The 10,943-nt window shown below is 37.2% G+C and overlaps 1 protein-coding gene across 1 annotated transcript in view; it reads left to right on the top strand.

The window, feature by feature from the left end:
* LOC114055877 (5-hydroxytryptamine receptor 7-like) overlaps positions 1–10,091 on the top strand; it is a 10,579-nt gene extending 488 nt beyond the window's left edge. Inside the window, exons 2-3 of the mRNA XM_027880468.1 lie at positions 21–619; positions 9,167–10,091. Of these exons, the coding sequence (XP_027736269.1) occupies positions 21–619; positions 9,167–9,203 (636 nt within the window). The 3' untranslated portion in view covers positions 9,204–10,091. The remainder of the gene's footprint in view (positions 1–20; positions 620–9,166) is intronic.
* The last annotated feature ends 852 nt before the right edge of the window (positions 10,092–10,943 follow it).

Raw genomic sequence — 10,943 nt, 5'->3', positions numbered from 1 at the left:
AAAATGTAAATGACGAAAAGGTTTGTCTGATCAGTCAAGACTTCGGCTACACCATTTACTCCACAGCAGTTGCATTTTATATCCCAATGTCAGTGATGCTTTTCATGTACTATCAGATTTACAAAGCTGCCAAGAGGAGTGCTGCTAAACACAAGTTTACTGGTTTTCCCCGCCTAGAAGAAACGGAAGGGATTTCTATGAATGGAGTTGTAAAACTGCACAAGGAATCTGAAGAATGTGCTAATTTTTCACGACTCCTAAAGCACGACAAGAAAAACATTTCCATCTTTAAAAGAGAACAGAAAGCTGCCACTACCCTTGGGATTATTGTTGGGGCTTTCACTGTCTGCTGGCTGCCCTTTTTCCTCCTCTCAACTGCAAGGCCCTTCATCTGCGGGACGGCATGCAGCTGTATTCCACTCTGGGTTGAGAGAACATTTCTGTGGTTGGGCTATGCAAACTCTCTCATTAACCCTTTTATATATGCCTTCTTCAATCGAGACTTGAGGACAACTTATCGCAACCTCCTGCAGTGCAGATATAGGAATATCAACCGGAAACTATCAGCTGCAGGGATGCACGAGGCTCTGAAGCTTGCAGAAAAGCCAGAGTTTGTTCTGTAAGGTCACTCTTCCTTTATTAAGATAATTTGTTGTTTTATCACGTTAGCTCTTTCCACGCAGATTTCGAAGAAGAGTTACAGGAAAAACCAGGCTTCTTGAGGGCTGTTAATGCAGTCATCAAGAAACTGGAAGGTAGCAGTGTAGAGCCCACCAGTGAGCCTGGAAAAACAAGACCACTATTGGAAGAATTTGGGTGTAAGAGGAATACGAGAAAGGAGGAGAGTAAAATGTGGTGCAGGCTAGTGAGGAAAGAGCAAAGTTGGCCTAACTCACCTGTTTGGCCCAAACAACTGAAGGTTTGAGTGTTGGATGCACCTTGTATCCTAGAGATTCTTTGCTGTAATAAAGACCTGAGAATGGTAAAAACTTTACTTTAATTCATTACTTTCCACTTTGTTATTATAAAAATAAACCATTTAAGAAGAAGCTGGATCGAAGAAGTTCTATTACTTAGAAATATTCTTTATTATAAAGACTCGTATGTTCATTAAACATTAATTTACTAGATTGCCTGGAAATGAAATCCTTTGTGAAATTTAATATTGCCTTTGCACAGCAACTCTGGTATTGAAAGAATACATTACACTTCCAGTGTGAATATAAGAGTTTGAATAAAGTCACAAGGACCAACTTCTACTGCTGCATACAGCGGTGCAGCAAAGGTAGTTCGGTGCTGCTATGCTAACTACACCAGGTAAAGATTTTGTCCTATATTTCTAACATCTCAAATATATCTGATTACATTTTATTCCAGTATCTGTCTGGTCTTTGTCCATCTCTTCAGTCTTTAATTCTGTTGGCTTTCTTATCTGAGCCCTTCTCTGATCTAGATGGAGACTCTGTCTGTGCTCAAGTAATTTCTGTAGATTTATGGTTAGTCCTTGTTCCACTTCAGTAGTTAATTTACTGTCTATTTGAAAGCTCTTCTACTTGGGATTTCTTTCTCTTCTGAAGTCAGTAAGAAAAAAAATAAACTTAAGACTTTATGACTTCAAAGACATCTGGACTTCATCCTTGTAAACCTATTCTAATCATCACTTCTTCTTAAAGTAATTTAAAGCCTTGCCCTTTGTAAGAATCAAGAGAGTTTACTGTTTCTAGCTTTTTCTACCACTACTGCAGCTTGTCCAACTTCTCCTGACTTTGGTAACAAAGTTCTTCCCTCAGTGGAGCACGGCCAAATATTACAACAGTGTTTTTATTATTATGAAGGTGTTGATTATATTATTATTAGTAATGTATTAATATTATATGCCCTGATTGCATCAGATATTACTATAAGAACCTAAAATAATATAAAACAACTCATAAGATCAAAATGCTTTCTCTGGACCAAGTTAGCACTGCACACCATGTTCAAGGTGAAGCAACAGGGTACATTAGTGAACAGAGGCTGCTTCAGAGCTTGATGTGCTTTTTCAGATATTGGGACATCAGTGAGGAGACATTTTCATTCTCAAATTGCCTCAGCATCAAATCACACTTTAGGCTAACTTCTGTCCCCACTTTCTGAAGTATGACTCGAGTTCAGTGATGTTATGAGAATTTTGTGCCAGATCCCTTGTTCAAAGCATTCAGACGTAATTGCAAATGCTTTAATGTAGCAGACACGTAAGTCCTGGATTGATATGCTGAGCTTTGTGTACTGAAACATGCTTGAGTCATTTTAGATGCATTTATAAACCAGAATACATACAGTAGGAAGAACATTTTGGTCTCATTTTTAGAGAAGGATCCTAGTTTTGTAATAGTAAGAGGCTATATCCCAGCTTCAATATAGCTTTCTAAAGAAATTTCAAATTGATTTGGAACAGTCCTGTTTCTTTTAAGTATTCCAATATTATGTACAGAAGAACAAGAGGATATTTAGGCCCAGAATATACACAAGCTTTGGAGTACAGAGTAGAGTTCATGTTAGTTCAAGCATATTTTCCATATTAAATATGAAATTTATGTTGTTTCTTTGATACCTATCAGAGTAGCATTTTTTTTGGTTTCCAGCATTAGGGAGGTGTTTTCAAGGCCTTCTGTAAATTCTTTTCTCTGTGGAAGGATATACAAGAGAATATACAAATAAATGTATCTGTGAAGACTCCAAGTGGGACAATAAAACTTCTGATTTTGGAATTCTGGGCAGAAGTTTCAGCATTTTTATTCAGCAGGAAAGTCTGAGAAGTTGTGTTTCCTCCAAATAAGATTTTTCTTTTTTTTTTCTTTTTTTTTTTTTTTTTTTTTTTAATGAAATGTATGTCTTATGAGTCAGAAATTGACATTTGCCCAGCTGTCACTAAAGGCAATGGCTTTCCTCAGGGAACACACCCTGCAGGACTCCTATTTTCCTCTACCATCTGTTTCAGGTAATGAGAACCCAGGAAAGAATAAGCGTTGTTACAGGCTGTGTACCAATCCTTGAAGTTTCTGGAGATAAACATCCTTTCATGTTTGGATGTGTTAGGAAAGAAAAGAAAAACGAAACTAAACCAAACCACCACCAAGTTTATTCATGTACCCAAACCAAAACATAGACAAATGCAAGTTGTTGTTAGATAGACCTGTATTTGAGGGGAAAAGTAAAGAAGTCAAGAAGATTAGAAGAATGTCCCCTTGCCCAAGCACACAGATAAAAAGAAAAGAAATTGAGGAGAAAGTTTTCAGACAGAATTCTAATGGAAAGAGGCTTAGATAAGGAAGGAACTAATTACTTGGGTTCATGAACAGGACATTTTACTTTTTAAAAAGATAAATAAATAGAACTGCATTACAATATCCAACTGCAGCAGTAGGATCCTTTTAACTTAGGTAACTCACTACACATCTGACAAGTGGGTAACATATGAATGGGTGAGTGAGAAGTCTCCAGCAACATGTGTGCAGCCTGGCACATGCTTTTATCAAACCCAAGAAGAGATTGCATTCTTGGTCTGTGTGTTCTTACAAGTGTTTCTAGAAGAAAGTAAGAGGAGTGAATCAGGTAGATGGTTTTATGAAAAAAAAAAAAAAAAGGTAACAAAATACTCCAAGAACCATCTAGAGCATGGAGAAGCCAGCATAACACTGACTAAATGAGAGAGAAAGGTGAGATATTGGAAGCAACACATGGAAACAGTTCTAAGTTGCAGACTTGTGATAGTTACTTTTGGGAAAATGTGCAAAAATATAGAGACAATAAAGGTACATATCCAAAAAACTGAGAATAAAAACACAAACCTTTCTAAAACATGCTTATACAATGTCAGTGAAGAGAGTGTTGCTACATCCTTGCCTAAAGGACAGCTGGGCTCTGTAGGTCACCACTGTTCTGGATTTTTTTTTAACAAAAATCTATTTTAAAAAAATAAAATTAATAGCAACATGAAGGAATCTTGACCTTAGGTAAGATGTGTTGATGTGAAATCTAATCCAGTCTTTTTTTTTTTTTTAAGAAGCAGTTCATATTGTCTAAATCCACAGATTGTAATCACGGAGGGATGTGAAAGCTGGTGACAGCTCCACTCTGCAGCCTCACTCCTGGGAGGTTTGGAGGATTTCAGCTATCTCATCCTTAAGCCACAGTCTGATATGTAAGAAGTCGCACATTAACTACAGAGCAGGACATGCTTAAAGGACATGTCCAATAGGACAACCTCAGGTTTTTTATGAAGGTAGATGCCAATTTGTGTTAGTTGAAGTGTTTGACAGGAAAGGTTGGAGTTGTTCCTTAATGCATAGGACAGTACAATCTGGCATACAAGAGAGCATGGAAAAACTTATCCTAGAGAGCAGGATTGTCCTTTCACTATAGTGCAGAACTGGCCTTACCCCTAGATGAATTTTTTTCATCTTGGGAAACTCAATGCAGCTTTTGTTATTAGCTGCAGGACCCACATTCAGTATTTCTGATTAGAAACATCAGTCATATTGCTGCATGTCCTAGACCATCTTCCTACCAGCTGGTAGTTCTGAAATTGGTTTCTAGCCACTATGGGATTTCTGAATGGTGGTGGTGGCAGGAAAATGGGACCAATGGACGAGGTGATACTGGGAAATGCAGTGCTTACCATAGCCTGAGCTAGGAGCTGAGGAAATCAGGAAGCAGCTGTGCAGCTTCTGGCAGCATCTAGACCTCCTCTTCATCCAGCACAAGCAGCCACTCAGTCACAGCCTTCAGCTGCAGCATGAGATTTCAATTGCTGCTAGAATTATCTAGATATCAACACAGGATGATGCCAATCAGACTAAAGTGTATATAAAGTGTATATAAAAGTGCTTGAGAGCAGCCATTGAGTGAAGCAGTTCACTAGAAGGAATTTTAGTCACAACTATATCAGAGATCAAACAGAGAGAAACAGCTTCCCTCCTACTCTTACACAGCTCATTATATGGTATTAGCAGTACCCTACCTATAATTTATCTGTAAAAGTAACACTAGCTCTCAAGGCATCCCAGATGAGGTGGTGCTGGATGAGCCTCCTTTACTTGAAACAGTCTTTCCACAGCATGTCTGACACCAGTAATAAAACACCCAATGTACAGATGGTACTTTACCAGGAAGCCCCTTGCTTCCTTCTTTCTCATCCTGCTCAGATACACCACATTTATGTCAATTTTCCTCAATGAACAGGACTCCAGATCAATAGACTTAGACTGAATAAATCTCCTCACTATATGCTCTTGGATCAGAGTTCGAGGTAACGATTTAGTGTGGCCAGTTTGCAGCCTTTCCTGCTCACCGTGGACCCTCTCACTTCTGGTTAGAGTTAATTACTCAGAGTCAAGTCAGTACCTGTTGCTCAGAGGTTCTCAAGTGCCACATAAGACCATATTTCTTCATTACCCTTCCTGCTGACAACTATTTTTGTAAATACACTGCTCACCTGTTGTAAACCCCACTCCCATTTCACGGTAGCACTTAACCTGCAGGAGAACTGGGCAGAAACAACACACAGCATTTCACATGGTGTTTTCCCTCCTTGTTCGAGTAAAACTCAAGGGTTTGTGGCAGTATCAATACATGGTGAAAACTGCTCACTTAATACTGATTTTTGAGGGAGACTGTAGTAAAAGCCTCATCCTTAACACTGTTTCCAGCTCTCGCTGCTTACCAAGTCTGTAGGTTTGATACTGTAACACAGTATTGGCACTTACCAAACCCCTATGTTTAGTAAGGGCCTTACAGGGTAATAATAGAAATAGCAGAGTAGTAAAACATGTGAACTGATTATAATATCTTATTATTATACATCTATTGCTTCACGTTTCAGTTTAATGAAAAGAAAAACAGTGTCTTTCATGCTCTGTTCAGAGATTTACTAGCTAGAACCACCTGCAGAAAGATGTGTCAAACAGTGGGAAATAAATCAATAATGAGACATAGAAGAGTGAATTATTTACCAAATTAATACTAGAATTAATGCAGGCAACATCCGTTCCCTCCCTCTGCCCCTGATTTATAGCAGAAAAATAGTTTTCCAGACAGCCACTGCTCCAGGCAGTGCAGCATCATTACAAGAACATTATTAAGTTTTTTGATTGCTGACCAAGATGCTGCAGTTACATAACTAGAAGGTGTTGGAAGTAGTGCTGTTCTCTTGCTTTCCCCTAGCTATAACCTTAACTTTTCATATTATCTTCTTATCTTTCAGGAAAAACTATTCAAATTATAATAATCTCAGAAAATGTGCAAGATCAATGTGTCATCAAATCCTCTTCACACTTTGCTTAAGAATCAGTTTTTGTCGTTTAAAACAGTATTGCTCAGGAAGACAGAGGGAAAAAGAAGGGAGAAAATTTAAAATGGTCTTAATGTGCAAAATTGTCAATATCTTGGAACAGAAGACACCCCTTATTTCAAAGAATGAGGAGGTAGTAATCGAGAGAACTAGGTCTTTATTTCTTTTAAGAGATGGATTCAAGTAAGTAAATGTAAAAGTAGCCTAAGAAACACTGCATTAGAAGAGCAAACTTTACAATGTGCAAAAAACTCTTCATCGTTTTAAATTTCTAAATAGTTATTGGTGTTAAACAGTGGCTTCAGCATGAGTTTGAAGTGAATTAGTACTGCTTTCTGTGCCCACTTTCTAAACATTTTGCGGGCCTGTCCTTCCCTACACTCACTGTTCAGCTGCCCTGCTGAATATTGCCAAATCCCTTCTCATAAAGGCATATTTCCAAAAGGGCAGAATGGCTTTTATTTGCTGAAAACTGAAAAAAATGCTTGTGATTCCCAGGTTAATTTTTCACTGCTGCAATCAAAAGAAAACCCATTGAGATACTGGGTTTTCTTAAAGATAATAATTTATGGTTGCTGCTGGAGATAATATTTTGATGATTTATAACTTTGTGACTTTACTGATTGAAATTTTTTCTGTCATTTGTGATCATTTGCATAGAACTAGTCAAGTTAGTTCAGAAAAAAAAGCATACAAATCTATCAAAGTTTCCAGAAGAGACCATGCAGTTTTATAAACCAACATACCAGAGTGAATAAATATTTTGCTTTTAGTTTTCTCTCTACTCAGTCAAAACCAACAATATTTCATTAATTCAGTAGTTGTGTGGTATTTTTAGTTCCAGAAAATTCTGTTTACAATATACTTATTTTCTTCTGCAAGAGAAGAGAGTAAACCACTGTAATATACTTAGTTCAGCCCTTCTGGAGAATCTGTGTTTTAAAGCATGGAAAAACATAGAGGAATGCATCTGGATAAGCTCACTATTGTCTCAGAAAACTTTGCATCTTTGGCCAAATTAACCAGGATTTCAGCAGGCCCGTGTTAAAAGAGCAGAGATTCTTCAGTCAAACCTACCATCCTGAACATGGTTGCAAGGAAAAGATAAAACCAGGCAAATTAAATGAACATCTACGTCCCAGCAATAGCTGCAAAATCAAAATAGCTCCATTCAGTAGGTAAAACCAATGATGATACTCTTGTAATCTGAAGACTGAAACAGCACAATGACAAAATATTGCAGGTGCTTTGTAGAAATACAGAAATTAATACCTTAATGGTATGCTTTTAAACTGAGTAAGAGCTACTTGCCAACAATTTTAGGGACTGTTTTGCTTTCATATTTAATTAATAGAGACTTTCTCTAAGGAATGCTGTAGCTAGTTGCTGTGTTTTTGCAGTCTGTTAAACACAACATGTTTGCTGTAAGGAGGATGTACACCTTCTGTGTACTGATATGTTATAGAGGGCCTACTCAAGATATCTGTTGCCTCTCCAAGCTAAGGGCACTAAAGAAGCCCAAATATTTATCCTGATACTGAAGAAATAACAGGAATAAATAAAAGTAAGGTAGGTACCAAACACATACAGAGAACTTGAAACCTTTGGGATATTTCACTGCAAAGATTCAAAGAGCCTCTCTCTTCCTTACAGAATACTTCTTTTTTTTCTTAGCTTGTATACAGTAAATATTTTGGACAAATCCATAAATTTTATTTCTGTCTTAAAAAAAAAGAAGTAAATGCAGCAAGTGAAAATCATGCTAAGGACCTTTTACTTGTTGTTACAAGAAAAAGAATCCAGTGTTCAGTTAGACACATAAGGTTAATGCTAAAAAATAACACCTTTTTTTCAAGATTAGTATTCTCTTTCCAGAATAATCTCCTGTCAGCCCAGAAAACAGCAATAATCACCAGAACTAAAGTAGTCTGGAATTACAAAGATTTATAAAAGCAAATTTTTAGCCATAATAATGAAATAACATGTTTGGTTTTTTCCATGTATTTTTTAAAAAGCTGCTCATCCAATTAACATGATATCTAACAGACAATAACATTTCTAAGGGCAAATTATATAAAGTCCAAAATTTTATTCTGGGTAGTTTTGAACTTGGATGTAATTACCTGCCATCCTTTAATTTAGATCAATTTTTGCAAAGATGTGTTTTCATGTAATAAAATACTTGAAGTAAGTGAGAATGCAGGTTTGTCTGTAAAGCTACATGCAGGCAAAACTGGACATGGGATGCCCTGAAAGCCAGTTTGCAATCTCACAGAGGTTTCTGTCACAACATTTCAGCCTGGTTGCTGTACAAGATTGGTTCTTCCCTTTAACAAACTTGGGAAGAGAAGCAGGAATTTGCATTTTCCACGCGAAGCTTTTGCAGTCATTATTTGTCTACAGACAATTTTATGAAATTGAGGAAGAAGTCTTCATTATTGCTCTGGCTCCTTCCTCCCTCTCTCACACGCGTGAGGTCCCCCTGAGCAGTGGCTCGTGTAGTGCTGCCACCAGGCTGAGCCAAATGCAGGGCTCTCAGTAAAACCACCTACATTTTCTGAAATATTTTTAGGCTTTTCACACTGAATTGCATAAAATGGACCGGGAACTTCCTCAGTTCTCACAAGAACCCAAAATATAATGAGCACAAAGGACTGAAGGCCCCCAGAGTGCTCCACTTTCCCCCAGCTTCTTCCTTTGTATGGCACCTCTGAGAATTATCTCTGTAGACATGATCTAATTGCCTCTTAAGAAATATTTCAGTGGTATATGGATCAGAAATTTTAGTTGCTCCAGGATATTTCTCATCTAATTCAGCCTCTTTTTTAAATACAGGAGAAGTTCTGATTTCTCCAGGGAAAAAGAGTCATGACCAAATGTGCTTTAAAGCAGCCAGAAAAAACCAAGCCAGAACAGGAAGAAGAAAAATGAAGAGCTGGCTTCTGAAGAGCTGGATAGATTTATGAAACATGCTTCATCTTCTTTTGATGGAAATGTGCTAAAAATACTCCATGAGCTCGATACATTACATTAATACATTTCTGTTGGAAGTAGTCACATCTTGTTTGTTATGAAGGAAAGTGCTGCTATACACAAATGAAAATAGTTTTCTGCCTGAGAAAGCCAAGCCATTTCAGCAATAAGAGTTTGGCACACAGGGTTGAGAAAAAAACACATGCAACTAAAACTCAAAGATAGAGCATTGTACAGATTTAAACAATGTAGAAGAGTATTTGTATGTTTACCATGCTTGTGGATCATAACATTAGCATTAATATTCAGGGATTTTCAGTGATACTGAATGTATTTTGGTGTACTACAAAAAGAGGTTTTCAGGCAAATGCTGGCTCTGTGGATAGTTTCAGGGCTTGTGTTAGAGATGCTATGCACCTGGAATGGGATTGAGAACAATAAAAGACCAATTTTTGCAAAAATGTTCTATTGTACTAAGTCTGTTACTTGTTAACATACATGTGGTTTGTTCTCCCAAATAGTTTTAAAAAGCTGCTTTCAGTTAGGCTCTGACAAAATCAAGGAACAGAATTAGAACGCACATGTATTACACCACATCTATTTTACAAATATGATTGCTTTGGTTTAGTGTAATTTTCATGACCTGCCAATTTACAAATTTCTATAATTTCAAGACAAATAAGTACAAAAGGCTGGAGAATGTCCATAGTACTTTGCTTTTTGTCTTACTGGGTAGCTAGAGAGAGAAATAAAACATTTATTATTTTTAAAAATGTGTTTAAGAAGCATTATTTCTGCCATTTATTTGCTATATTTAAAAAGACATCCCTTTGTCCCAGGAAAAATTGATTCAAGAGATTATTCTTAAAATATGCCTTTGAAAAAAATTTTTGGGGGGCTTCTCATATCCATTTCCCCACAGAATTTCTAAACTACGCATGGTTATATCATCCACAAGGCAGTGGCATATCCCATTGCTAAAGGCTATCTTCCTTAAAGGTACATCTGAGTGAGCACTCACTCTATTTCCACAGCTGTGTGATTTGTGATAACATGGTCTCCTACTTGCAGTTCAACCAAAATGTGGCTTGGTAAATCACCCACTGACTCCATATGGCATTATGGCTTTGATTTCCTTTGTTTAAGTTAATATACAAGGTCACAACAGTTACCTGAATAAGGAGCCAGGCATCCCAGGACAGGCCAATTCATTTCTTATTGGCAAGCGGTAAGTATGGGAAGCAAATCAACACATATTAAGCCTATGTAAAACCTAGAACAGAGAGCCTAACTCATCTTCTACACACCATCCTGAGACCCTAAGATAACTTCTGTGGTTACGCAAGAGAGCACCAGAGTATCATATTTTCATTGTAGTAGATCAGAAAGGCTCTTTTCAGTATTTCACTGATAAAACTAATTACTATGAACTCTGCATTTGAAGCAATATGAGTCCTATAATTTGCTTTATTTCCCCAATGGAATGACTCAGAAATGCTTTTTATTTGCTTAGTCTAAAGTATTTAACAGGAAATGGGACAGTTATTGTCAATGGCAAATGGACCATTTCTGGTTGTATTACATGAAAATGCATTCAGAGAAACAGCTGAAGGCAAAACTACCCTGGTAGATAATATTA

This window comes from Empidonax traillii, unplaced genomic scaffold (assembly GCF_003031625.1).
Source record: "Empidonax traillii isolate 1590-97213 ecotype Southwest subspecies unplaced genomic scaffold, ASM303162v1 scaffold70:size1330859, whole genome shotgun sequence".
NCBI lineage: Eukaryota > Metazoa > Chordata > Aves > Passeriformes > Tyrannidae > Empidonax > Empidonax traillii.
Note: the sequence above shows the minus strand (reverse complement) of the source record. Positions and strands in the feature narration are given on the sequence as shown.